This window comes from Euprymna scolopes, chromosome 31, assembly GCF_053919585.1.
Source record: "Euprymna scolopes isolate OS-2025 chromosome 31, ASM5391958v1, whole genome shotgun sequence".
Lineage (NCBI taxonomy): Eukaryota > Metazoa > Mollusca > Cephalopoda > Sepiida > Sepiolidae > Euprymna > Euprymna scolopes.
The window spans coordinates 89,256,905-89,270,586 of record NC_136512.1 but is presented as its reverse complement, the minus strand read 5'-3'; the positions used below and the strand labels follow the sequence as shown (position 1 = coordinate 89,270,586).

The window sequence follows — 13,682 nt, the reverse complement described above, 5'->3', positions numbered from 1 at the left end:
ACCTTAGTTAAATTTCAGTGTATCAACTAAGATCCAATTGAAATAATTTACCATGGTGAGGAGTAGGTTAGCTCTGGGCGGAGTGGGGGTATTGTGCATAGTTTGTAAAATATTTTGGAAGCCACTCGGATTAATTGTAATTATTATATATTAATTATTATATATCTCATGCAGAGATCTGGTGATGCCCAGAGCCAACTTAATTATATTCCCCAAAGACTCAAGAGTACAAGTCCTAGTACTGAGAAATATTATGAGAAAATATTTCAGCCATAATTTTATTCACTTAACTTTTATTATGATAATAATTTTATTTGCATTAAAGATTGTACAAATCCACACTATGAAATTTGTGGTTGCTTTGTGGTGGTGTGTGTGACGTCGCAGATCACATGACCAACTATTAAATGGCAGAGAAGAAGTCATCCTTTTATAGATGACCAGGTGTCTAAATCCACCAATGGCTGATTGCCACATGGTTACATCGTCTGAGACTCCACACACTATGGAAACATGATCCCAGCAAAACAAATGTTTTACACCAATGTCTGTTTAAGGATCCCCATCTGTCCCCAAATTAGATCATAGTTTGCTTGATTTGTCTGCTTTTGTAATTTCGAAAGCAGATGTGTGTGAAATAAAACTTTGGAATCCGCATCATATTTTCGACTGGCAAATCTGCTTATCTGCTACATTTAAGAAAGTGGAGGAGTTATGCTTATCTCGAGTTTTACAGGGCAAATATTTTACATTCTTTGTGTGTATAAAATTTGTATTCCCAACTTCTTACTGCATGTCATATTGTATTATACGAGTCTCAAATAGTTTGAAGATTCGTTTTGATGTTAAATTTGATTCTGATGATTTTGTGAATGATTTGAATGCAATTAGATAAGACAAGCTTCTTAAAGTCCTTTTTTTAAGCCAGATGTCACACGAGGATGAGAAAAAAATCTGGTGTAGTTTAAAAAGAAAGAAAAAACTGATATAGTTGTAAAAAGAAAAAAACTGATATAGTTTTATAAAGGAAAAAAACTGGTATAATTTTAAAAAGGAAAAAAACTGGTATAATTTAAAAAAAAAAAACTGGTATAATTTAAAAAAAAACTGGTATAATTTTTAAAAAAAACTGGTATAATTTTAAAAAGAAGAAAAACTGGTATGGTTTTAAAAAGAAGAAAAACTGGTATGGTTTTAAAAAGAAGAAAAACTGGTATGGTTTTAAAAAGAAAGAAAAAAACTGGTATGGTTTTAAAAAGAAAAAAACTGGTATGGTTTTAAAAAGAAAAAAACTGGTATGGTTTTAAAAAGAAAGAAAAAAAACTGGTATGGTTTTAAAAAGAAAGAAAAAAAAACTGGTATGGTTTTAAAAAGAAAGAAAAAAAAACTGGTATGGTTTTAAAAAGAAAGAAAAAAACTGGTATGGTTTTAAAAAGAAAGAAAAAAACTGGTATGGTTTTAAAAAGAAAGAAAAAAACTGGTATGGTTTTAAAAAGAAAGAAAAAAACTGGTATGGTTTTAAAAAGAAAGAAAAAAACTGGTATGGTTTTAAAAAGAAAGAAAAAAACTGGTATGGTTTTAAAAAGAAAGAAAAAAACTGGTATGGTTTTAAAAAGAAAGAAAAAAACTGGTATGGTTTTAAAAAGAAAGAAAAAAACTGGTATGGTTTTAAAAAGAAAGAAAAAAACTGGTATGGTTTTAAAAAGAAAGAAAAAAAACTGGTATGGTTTTAAAAAGAAAGAAAAAACTGGTATAGTTTTAAAAAGGAAAAAAACTGGTATAGTTTTAAAAAGGAAAAACTGGTATAGTTTTTAAAAGAAAAAAACTGGTATAGTTTTAAAAAGAAAAAAACTGGTATAGCTTTTAAAAAGAAAAAACTGGTATGGTTTTTAAAAAGAAAGAAAGAAAAAACCGGCATAGTTTGAAAAAGAAAAAAAAAACTGGCAGAGTTTAATAAAATAAAAGAAAGAAAAACTGAGTCCTCCATAAGTCTCTGCTGGGCCATTAGCCAAAGTTGGCTTGAAAAATCTTGTCTTGAATAGAAAACGCATGAATTGACCAAAAAATGTTGCTTACTTTCCGATCAGAGGAATGGAATCGGGGAAAGTTTTCTCAAAGAAATCTATCAGATCTTCTTTGTTGTGAATCGACTCGAAAATGTCGAACGGCATGAAAAGTGTCGTCGTGAAAGATTTGTCCAAGTTAGGTAAAGCAATCATCATGAATTCCTCCCTCGGCCAAATGTGCAGGCAATTCGCTTCCATCGCAAACTTGAAAAGAAAAAAAAAATTATGAAATGAAAACAAATTTCTGAAATAAATTTTTATTGAACAAAATAACAAAATAATGATTATGTCATGAATTTGGTATTCATCAGAATTATCATTATCATTGATATATCGATGAATTGGAATTTGTAAGAAGGCAATACAATGAAGAACTTTTTTAAAAATAAACATTTATTTAAAATCAATTTTTGTTTCAACGATATAACGTCATCTTCAGGCAAAGAAACAGTTTTTTTTTTTCTTGTGTATTCGCTTCTTAAATTTCCAAATTCTAATTCAAATCTACACAATGCTTACATCACGGAAAAATATCTAATATATATATATATATTATATATATATATATATATATATATATATATATATATATATTATATATATATATATATATATATAATTATTTCCACAGCCAGACAATGTTGAAGCTCACAAGAGCCATAACAGCCAACAAACCAGAAGTCCAAGTTTTGCCCTCATTTGGGATCATCAGTTAAACACATCCGAACTCGGGATTTGAAACCCGAGCCTCTTGCATGCTAGGCGAGCACCTTACCAACTGAGCAAACACGCCACAAACACAAGGAAGCTTATTAACTCACACAGATCAAGTGAACCGTGGAATGGACCTACCTCGTACCGAACAAGGGACATAGTCATTCAACAAGCTATAATCCAAGCCAATGTCTCACAAGTAGGAATTTTATACATGTAAGGACGATGATATATATATATGGCCGGTAGTGTAGTGGTTAGGAGCCTTGACTGTCGTACAGACGGTCGGGTCTCAATCCTGGCTTGAGGTAGTTGCCTGTCTAGCCGCACTGATGAGCTGTGAAACAGCGAAACAGTACTGTATGTGGATGACTATATATATTCCTGTATATTTGTTCTGTATTTATATATTTATATAAGATGTAAATGACACCTGCAGATGAAAGAGTCAGTATATATATTTTTTGTAGAAAGTATTTTCATCGAATACTACGTTTGTTTCTTGGAATGACAAAAATGGTCTTAAGAAAATCGTGTTTGTTTAGAAGAATAATGTAAAAAAAAAATGAAAGAATGAAAGCAATTACATACATCTCCTTTGGAATTTGGGAGAATGCTCAGTTCCATATATCCGTGCGGGATGAAGCTCTGTTGGAAGTCGAAACGGGTCGTCTTCATCAGTTGACTGCGGACAGCAGAGTAAGCACCATCGTTGCCAAAAACTACATCGAAAGTTTCTTCCACTAATTCGCCATTTGGTCTTCAGAGAAAAAAAAAATCGAAAAAGGATTATTTTAAAAAATACTTTCAGTTTTTGTAAAGTTTAAATTCGAGGGAATTCTTGGATCCAAAGTTTTTATCGCAAACAATTCAAAGAATTTTTATTCAAGAATATTTTTTGAAAATTTATTGTCCTCATGTGAAACTGTACTTTGATTTCCTTTGACTATTTTTCTCATCCCTTTTTTTAACAAAATGTGTAGTGTGGTCCCTGGCTTTGGCAGAGGCTGTCTTAGAGTGTTTTCTTTTTTTTTCTGCATAGCTAAGAACACACCGACATTTAATATGGATTAGGTTAAAAAGGTTATTGTTTTAGCAGAGAAAGATTATAAAGGAGATATATATATATATATATATATATGTGTGTGTGTATTCCAAAAACATTTAGAAATAAATTTAAATTACAGAATGTATACTGTAAACATAAAGTCCAAATAAATATTAGTATCAATAATGAGATGTAAAAGCTCAATATCTGAAATAGAGCAATATTATGAATAAAAGTTTGGAATTAAATTCTGTAAATTAAAATTTTACAACAAATTGATTATTCGCCAAAAAATACAAATGATTTAAAGTTTTCTCCTTAATCCATGGATTTTCAATAAATGACTCATCTCATCAAACGAAATGTAGTCAGCAAAATAATATTTATTGGTAGTCCATAAATTTTGCTGATTAGCACATAAATTGAAAAGTAAAGTTTGCATGAAAAATTTATACATTGTTGAATAATAAATTTGTAAATTTTTTTATTTAATTCTTTCTATATACATATATAGAGAGAGAGTGAGAGAAAGAGAGAGAGAGTGAGTGAGAGAGAGAGAAAGAGAGAGCATGTATGTATAATAAAACGGAATAAAATGAGATTGAAATAATCCTCTAATTCCAGCCAAAAAAAAAAAAAAACAAACTAAAAAACGCATTCAACTAAAAATTTTTTCACAATTGACTTGTAAACTTACTTTTCAAAAACTGTTTTTGGTTTCTCTGTGAAAGAACATTTTTTCAGTTTGTGCTGGAAATGTAATTCCACATTCGAATGAGCTTCCGATTCTGAAAGAGAAAATATTTTGTTGAAGAAAAATAGAATTCTTGCAATTTTCTTTGAAAAGACAAAATTCATTTATACAAATCATTTTTCATTTTGTTGTTTTGTTTTATCGCATAGCAAACCTTTTAATTTTTTATTCAGTGCCAAATAATTTTGGTAAAAGTTTTTACGCTTCAATTTCTTTAATTTCTTTAAATATTTATTCATAATGTTTGGTTTGGTTGTTTTGCAGTACATCAGGTTAAGTAATGCGGATTTAGTCATTTTTTTGTAAAAGCTGTTATATTTAAAATTCTTTTATATCTTCAAATAATCAATTGACCCTCAGTTTTTTCACTAAATTTTTTTTGGGGGGGGATTATTAGTAGATATTAGTGGGGTTTGGAATATGAATTGTGAGTATATTCGTGCGGAGGTTTTATGGTCATCCAATTGATCAGATCGGGCCTATACGTCCGCCTGTCTATCTCTGGTAAGCGCCAAAGTGGAATGTTACAGTGCGTATATTGGCTTCGCCATGAAGATTCTGTTCTCAAACATCACAGATTGCCAACCATACCAAACTCTTGACGTCTTTGATGTAAAAATCAAAAGAAAGAAAAGAAAGCGAAAAATTGTTTTGTTTTTTTTTACTTTGCAGAACATGATTGAGTTTTGCAAAGGGAAAGGGAAAAATAAAATCAATGATTGGTGTAGTTTAAGTCAGGAAGATAGCCAGTGAAAGTAGTGGATTTCAAGAAAAGTTTGACTATTATTTATTCGACACGCATGCTCAGCATAAAGCAAGCATATATTCTCCAAACTTTTTTAGCTGGTGACCCCTGAAAACAACGTCAGTTCTGGATGCTGGTTAGTTAAAAAAGGACTCAATTCAAGACAGTCTTCATCTGGAAGAGGACCGCGAGGAAGGCAAATGTTCACTAAAAACTTTACCAGCCAAAATGTGCACTTTTACATTTATGTGATTATTTTATACCGAATCCAGTTATTTCGGTAAAAGTAAGACTAAGCTGCTCTCCTTTAACAATTACAAGAAGCCTCTCCAACCATTGATACTCATGACAAATAACTCCTGACCTAAGAATTCTTCCTTCAAACTCCTTAGCTTAAGATTTACAGGTTAGATGAACTAGAACAAATGCATTAAAGACATTGCAAACGTTGCTGCGAATAAGGTGGGCTCCCTCTATCATGCTAGAAATCGATTCACACCTGAGAATATCCTGTATGTCTACAAAACGATCATTCGTCCATGCATGGAGTATTGTTGCCACATCTGAGCTGGTACATGTACCACTAGTCTTTCCCTCTGGGATAGGATCCAAAGAAGAGTCTTCAATCTAATTGGTCCCACTTTGTCAACTAAGCTCCAACCCCTGTCCCATCGCTGCAATATTGCATCCCTGTGCCTATTTTACAAGTATTTTAATGGAATGTGCTCTGATGAACTCGTTACATTTGTGCCCCCTCAATGTACATACTCTTGATAAACCTACTCAGCAACAAAATCACACCTCTTCACTGTTGAGGTCTTTAAATGTCAAAAAGCTTTCTACTCTAATATTTTCTTCCCTCGGACAACTGGACTTTGGAATTCCCTTCCTGCTACCTGCTTCCCTGACTGTACTGATATGCTGAAGTTTAAATGTAATGTAAACCAACATCTTGTTAATATTCCTAAGTATGGTCCAAGTGACGATATGCCTTGTTTGGGATGAACATAAGTAAAAAAAAAAAAAGTTTTTATGCTTCAAGTTCTTCAAACGATCAATTGACCCTCAGTCACTGCTTTCCGCCACTTTTGGGGGGTGGGGACGGGAATAATTATTAGTAGGTGTTATTAGTAGGGGTTGGAATATGAACATTAATTGTTGCAAATCGATGAAAATCATGTCATGGATTTTGATCAAAATCAGAATATGGATTCTAGACATAAGGTTTAATAGAATTATATTTTGACTTTAACCTTCATTAGGTAAAACTGAAAAGTTGCAGAACTGTCCTGGAGATTAATTTTCCTTTCTTTCATCTTTTTTGAAAATGTAATTATTTTTTTTATTCTTTACTTTTACTTGGAAAATCACCGCTTATCAAGGTCTGTAGGCCATTTGAGGATAAGGGTTGGGTAGAGAGAGACAACATGATTAGTTATGGTGGAACGTGGGTAGGGCATACATTGTTCAATAAGAATTTATTTACGTTAGATTAGAAGACAACAAAATGATGAAAGGAAACAAAAATCCAACCTGGAAAAAAAAAAGTTCATAAAAATCAAGCAACTCACCTGAGAGAAGGAGTTCATTCAACTTTCTTCTGTCCACAGACATGATGAACTGCCCCGAAAAGAAGAAAAAGTAGAAAATTAGACTTGTTTTTTTTTTTCATTGTTTTTTTTTCATTGTTTCTTTTTGTTTTTTATTGTTTTTTTTATTGTTTTTTTATTGTTTTCTTATTCGAATTTTTTTTATTTGTTTTTTCGTTGTTTCTTATTGTTTTCTTATTCGATGTTTTTAAAATGTTTTTTCGTTGATTTTTATTGTTTCCTTATTCGTTTTTTTTTAAATGTTTTTTCTTTGATTTTTATTGTTTTCTTATTCGTTTTTTTTTAAATGTTTTTCGTTGATTTTTATTGTTTTCTTATTCGATTTTTTTTAAAATGTTTTTTCGTTGATTTTTATTGTTTCCTTATTCGTTTTTTTTAAAATGTTTTTTCGTTGATTTTTATTGTTTTCTTATTCGTTTTTTTTTAAATGTTTTTTCGTTGATTTTTATTGTTTCCTTATTCGTTTTTTTTAAATGTTTTTTCGTTGATTTTTATTGTTTCCTTATTCGTTTTTTTTTTAATGTTTTTTCGTTGATTTTTATTGTTTTCTTATTCGTTTTTTTTAAATGTTTTTTCGTTGATTTTTATTGTTTTCTTATTCGATTTTTTAAAAATGTTTTTTCGTTGATTTTTATTGTTTTCTTATTCGTTTTTTTTTAAATGTTTTTTCGTTGATTTTTATTGTTTTCTTATTCGATGTTTTTAAAATGTTTTTTCGTTGATTTTTATTGTTTCCTTATTCGTTTTTTTTTAAATGTTTTTTCGTTGATTTTTATTGTTTTCTTATTCGTTTTTTTTTAAATGTTTTTTCGTTGATTTTTATTGTTTTCTTATTCGATGTTTTTAAAATGTTTTTTCGTTGATTTTTATTGTTTCCTTATTCGTTTTTTTTTAAATGTTTTTTCGTTGATTTTTATTGTTTTCTTATTCGTTTTTTTTTAAATGTTTTTTCGTTGATTTTTATTGTTTCCTTATTCGTTTTTTTTTTAAATGTTTTTTCGTTGATTTTTATTGTTTCCTTATTCGTTTTTTTTTTAAATGTTTTTTCGTTGATTTTTATTGTTTTCTTATTCGTTTTTTTTTTAAATGTTTTTTCGTTGATTTTTATTGTTTTCTTATTCGATTTTTTTTTTAAATGTTTTTTCGTTGATTTTTATTGTTTCCTTATTCGATTTTTTTGTTTTTTTTATTTGTTTTTGTTGTTGTTTTTTTATTGTTTTTATTCGTTTTTTTATTTGTTCTTTTATTTGTCTTATGATCGCAATAAAATTTCAAAAACAAAACTTAAGCAGCCTCCATTCCCCCCCCCCGAAATTCATAAACATTAGCTTCTTTTTTAGCACTAATGAATTACTACTTAGCAAGGCCAAAATACACTTGTGGATATCAATTAATCAGCTAGATAGAATGAAGATGAAGAATATTATGAGGGAATTGAAAACCACAAATGGGATGAGCTAAATTTGATTGTTTATGAAAAATGTTTATTCACAGTGAATGTGAAAATGACCACGTCATAGTCTGTATTTCAATCCATCATTTATTCTAATTGTTTTTATTACTTTTATTTTTATTATTAAACTAGATTTTAATTTAAAATTAAATTAAATTTAAATTAAAAGGAGAAACTATGGACATTATAAAGCTCAACAAGTATCAATGGAGCTTATATATGAAAACAATAGGAGTTGGAAATGAAAACACAACTATATATTGGTTGATATAGATTGGTATATTTATTCAATAAGGGAATACAATCGATTAGTTGGGAGATAGAAGGGACTTCTATCCCCCAACTAATCGATTGTATTCATTTCCAACTCCTATTGTCTTCATATATATATATATATATATATATATATCTTCTATATATATAAAAGCGAAAATGTATATATGTATGTATGTATGTGTGTATGTTTGTGTGTATGCTAAAAACTTTCGACAGACACAACAAAAATTCAAAAACTCAGTATTATATCGAAGCCCCATCCTTCGCTTGAAAAATATCGAAAAATTGGCCGAAAACGTTCATTTTTTCACTCCGAAATCGACACACACCTACAAACACCTAGGCAACGCCGGGTACCCCCGCTAGTATATATATATATATATATATATATATATATATATATATATATATATATATATATATGGGAAAAATCTAGTTAACACCAAAAATGAACTGATTTTCCAATGTAAACATAAGGCTAAATATAAATATAACAATTTTCAGATCACCACAGCCTGCTCAATCGCCTCGCCTCCCATTGTAGCGAACCCTCATATTAATTTGTAAATTTTATTTACATATTCCATTCTCCTAGCCTCTTCGTTACGATGTCCGTTGTATATTTAGCCTCCTCCATCTTCAACTGCCTTTACTCCTTACGTTCTAGTTCCCTGCACGGTAGTCTACGTTGGTATATGAGTTAGATTTTAAATCCTTATATTATTGCCGCTATTACATTCAATAAGAATCATTTTCGCTAAATCTTTTAATTCCAATATCTCCATAGGATATACCCACACACTAATTTATCACTGCTCTCAATATAAATTTAACCATTACAGTCGATAATAATATTTTTAATAACATCCCTGTTTATTACAAAATATTTTTTTATTAGATTTTATGATTATTTATTGTTTATTGCAGGTGCCTTTTTTATCACTATTATTTTTTATCACTATTATTTTTTATCACTATTATTTATTTTTTATCACTATTATTTATTTTTTATCAACATTATTATACTTATAATAAATAGCACCTTCCTTACCACTGTTTTTATTTTTATTATTATTGTTTTTTTTTTAAATTTTTATTTTATTTTATTTTATTTTGTATAGTGGGGTACAAGAGCTACAAGTTCATCAGAGCACCTGCCATTAAAGTACTTGTAAAACAGAAAAAGGAATGCAACATTGTGGCGACGCGACAGAGGATGGAGCTTGGTTGATAGTGTGGGACCTATTAGATTCTTTATATATTTGGTTGTTTTTTTCTGTGTGGATGCTTTTAAGCAGCGTCTTTTGACATTTAGTACTGTTTATTTTCCTAATGACTAATAGTAACGCTCTGGAGTAATCCTTAAAATTCTTCGATGAATGTTCAATCACAAAACATAGGAAACCATTAATGCAAACAAAATTCTCAATCATCCCTTTCATACCTCTAAACAACAAAGCAACTCAATATTACCTGGTGACTCTTTCCATAAGGAATTCGTTTTTTCGTGCCATCTTTATTATGTATCATTCGGGCATACATCGGGATTCCATAAGGAATGACACGTTCTCTCAATCCAACTGCATCAAGGGTAGACAATCCACGCTCTGACAGGGCCAAGTTAATGCTGCGACCTTTGACATGTTCTTCTTTTCTCATATCTGAAAGAGACAAAAGAAATCATATTCACGGAACCATACATCTTGCTATTCACTATTCACGAAACCATACATCTTGCTATTCGCTATTCACGAAATTATACCTGTTGCTATAGCAACCAGACCAAGCTGTAGGGTTTTAGTTACTTTTGTTTTAACATTGAAACCATCAACGTGGAAATTTAGTGTTCTCTTTGTTTTGGAGGCAATAATGATTATCCAATGACAAAATAAGAAAATGGAATCAAAATGTCCAAATAATCAGAATAGAACAAAGGGCAAAGCAAGATAGTGATAAACAAAAATCAAATAGAACTCAACAAATTCAGTCTCGTATTTCAGAATTGAGGTTGCAGTTCAGCAGTGAACAACTAATTTTTTTCTTCGTCTTCTTTGGCTTTCCATGTTGAATCAAGTAAATAATTCGTCACACTTCAACACGGAACATATGCATGGCTCCCTTTCTTCAAACGGCTTTTATGCTTTTATTTTAGATCTACAGTAGATGTGCTTACAGTTATATCTCATAGGATTAGCGAATCTCTTGATGGAGGCTTCCTTTCTAGGGCAATTGCTCTTGACATATCAAAGACCTTTTATAGGGCATCGCATAAAGGTCTACTTCACAAGATATTGAGCTACAGTATAGCTGGAAATATTTTCTCAATTATTAAATCATTTCTGTCTGATAGGTTCATAAGAGTAGTGGTTGATTGGCAGAAATCAGAAGTTCACAGCATTAATGCTGGTGTCCCTCAGGGGTCCATTCTGGGCCTAACTCTCTTCCTTGTCTACATCAATGATCTTCCAAATAACATCCTAAGATCATTTGTAGACATTTATGCTGATGACACTACCACGTATGGTAACATATCAAAGGCCATAAATGACCAAGTTCTCTCTGACTCTCCTCTGATCTTGAGCATGTGATACAGTGAGGAAAGAGGTGGCTATCTTTACATCATCAACGCTCCGATCCCCATCTGGCATCAATTGAAATGAATGGCTCTCATCTTGGGGAGGCTCCATGTTTTGACAAGCTTCTGGGTATGACCTTTACTCTTGATTTGAAATGGAACACATACATCAAATCTGTTGCCAAGGTAGCTGGAAAATGGTGGGATCTTTCTACCGCTCCAGTAGATACCTCACGCCTGATGCAATTCTCTACCTATATAAAAACCAGGTACATCCAACGATGGAGTACTGCTGCCACATTTGTGTAGGAGCTGCTAGAAGTTGGTTATCCTGCCTTGACAGAGTTCAAAATAGACTTCATCATCTAGTGGGGGATGCCCTTTTCTCTTCTCTGCAACCGCTTTCCCACAAAAGAGAAGTTACGAGCCTATCTATCGTTATTTTCATGGCAAGTGCTCGTCTAAGCTCCAATCTTGGGTACCCCCTGATCAAACTTTCACAAAAAACACTCGTCTAGCTAAAACCACTATCATTAATTTCCCCCACTCTTTATCTATGCCTAAACCTAAACATAGATTCCATGAACAAAGTTTCTTTCTTAGAAGTGCCCGCTTGTGGAACTCTCTTCCGTTTCCCTGTTTTCCAGCTGACTACAATATGGTCGTATTCAAGTCCAATGTAAACAAGTTCTTGTTGAACCGTCCTCTTAAGTAATCCAATTTACAAAATTTCCATTACTAACGATTACCACGATATTATCCCATTGACTACTGTACACTCATTAACCCTTATCCTCGAGTGGCCTCCAGATCTTGATAAGTGGTGACTCATATATAAGATTTGATGTGTTTGCATAATGCTCTAAGCCAATAAAAATATGAATAACAACATTCAATGTAACATTTGTTTTACATGATGACATATGTTGAACAGCTTTAAGAAATTGACTTCCAAACTAACTTATCTCTGGCCAGGTTTTGTTTATCCTTCTTTCTATCAAGTCAATTCTTATCACTTCCTCCCATGTTTTGTTAGTCTTCCTCTATGAACTGACTTTGCTACCTCAATGTGGCCATACCATCAGAGTATCCTGTTCTGCACACATCTTTGTATACTGTTCGGATTTAATCTTGCTCTAAGGTCATCAGTAGTATCGCTATGCTGGTTAGTAATGACAGAAGTTCCCACTTGTTTCCCTTACCCCATTACTGCTTGTGATCGTCTGTAATTATCTCTTAGGTCAGGAGAAAAGCCGTTTTCAATACTTCTCAACACACAAGAAAGCTAAGATAGGTTAGTTTGGAAGTCAATTTTTAAAAGCCGTCCAACACTTACCAGCATGTCAAACAGATGTAAAACAAAAGTATTCATCAACCAATTGCCGGGCTTCACTTAGACAAAGGGTTAGGATGACTTCTATTTCCTGTTCTATTTTGTATAGGTGACGTGCCCACTTAACTTGTGAATGTGTCAAATTAATAATCGATCCTATCTAAGACGTGTGTGCTTAGAGTACTTTATTTATTTTTAGTTAGATACTTGCTTTACAAGGTGTTCAATAATTAACGTTACAAAGTTTTTTGCCCATATTTATTAAATAAAATTAAACTATACATATTTATTAAATAAATTAAACTATACATATTTATTAAATAAATTAAACTATACATATTTATTAATTAAATTAAACTGTACATATTTATTAATTAAATTAAACTATACATATTTATTAAATAAATTAAACTATACATATTTATTAAATAAATTAAACTATACATATTTATTAAATAAATTAAACTATACATATTTATTAAATAAATTAAACTATACATATTTATTAAATAAATTAAACTATACATATTTATTAAATAAATTAAACTATACATATTTATTAAATAAATTAAACTATACATATTTATTAAATAAATTAAACTATACATATTTATTAAATAAATTAAACTATACATATTTATTAAATAAATTAAACTATACATATTTATTAAATAAATTAAACTATACATATTTATTAAATAAATTAAACTATACATATTTATTAAATAAATTAAACTATACATATTTATTAATTAAATTAAACTATACATATTTATTAAATAAATTAAACTATACATATTTATTAATTAAATTAAACTATACATATTTATTAAATAAATTAAACTATACATATTTATTAAATAAATTAAACTATACATATTTATTAAATAAATTAAACTATACATATTTATTAAATAAATTAAACTATACATATTTATTAAATAAATTAAACTATACAGATCACTTAAACGTAAATTTATAAAATAGTATTACTAGGTTCAAAATATCTAAACTTTATTCAATGTAACCATTAGGGATGGAACGATTCCAATATTTTTTCCGATTCCGATACAATTACTGATTCTGTATTAAATTCCCGATTCCGATA

At 30.1% G+C, this 13,682-nt stretch overlaps 1 protein-coding gene across 3 annotated transcripts in view; it reads right to left on the bottom strand.

The window, feature by feature from the left end:
* Positions 1-13,682, bottom strand: part of LOC145255850 (kynurenine 3-monooxygenase-like) — a 68,529-nt gene that overhangs the window by 13,899 nt on the left and 40,948 nt on the right. For all 3 annotated transcript variants that reach the window (XM_080114601.1, XM_080114604.1, XM_080114603.1), the window contains 5 exons: positions 10,140-10,327; positions 6,899-6,947; positions 4,526-4,616; positions 3,372-3,540; positions 2,077-2,270 (listed from right to left, as the gene is read on the bottom strand). In XM_080114601.1, coding sequence (XP_079970727.1) covers positions 2,077-2,270; positions 3,372-3,540; positions 4,526-4,616; positions 6,899-6,947; positions 10,140-10,327 — 691 coding nt within the window. The remainder of the gene's footprint in view (positions 1-2,076; positions 2,271-3,371; positions 3,541-4,525; positions 4,617-6,898; positions 6,948-10,139; positions 10,328-13,682) is intronic.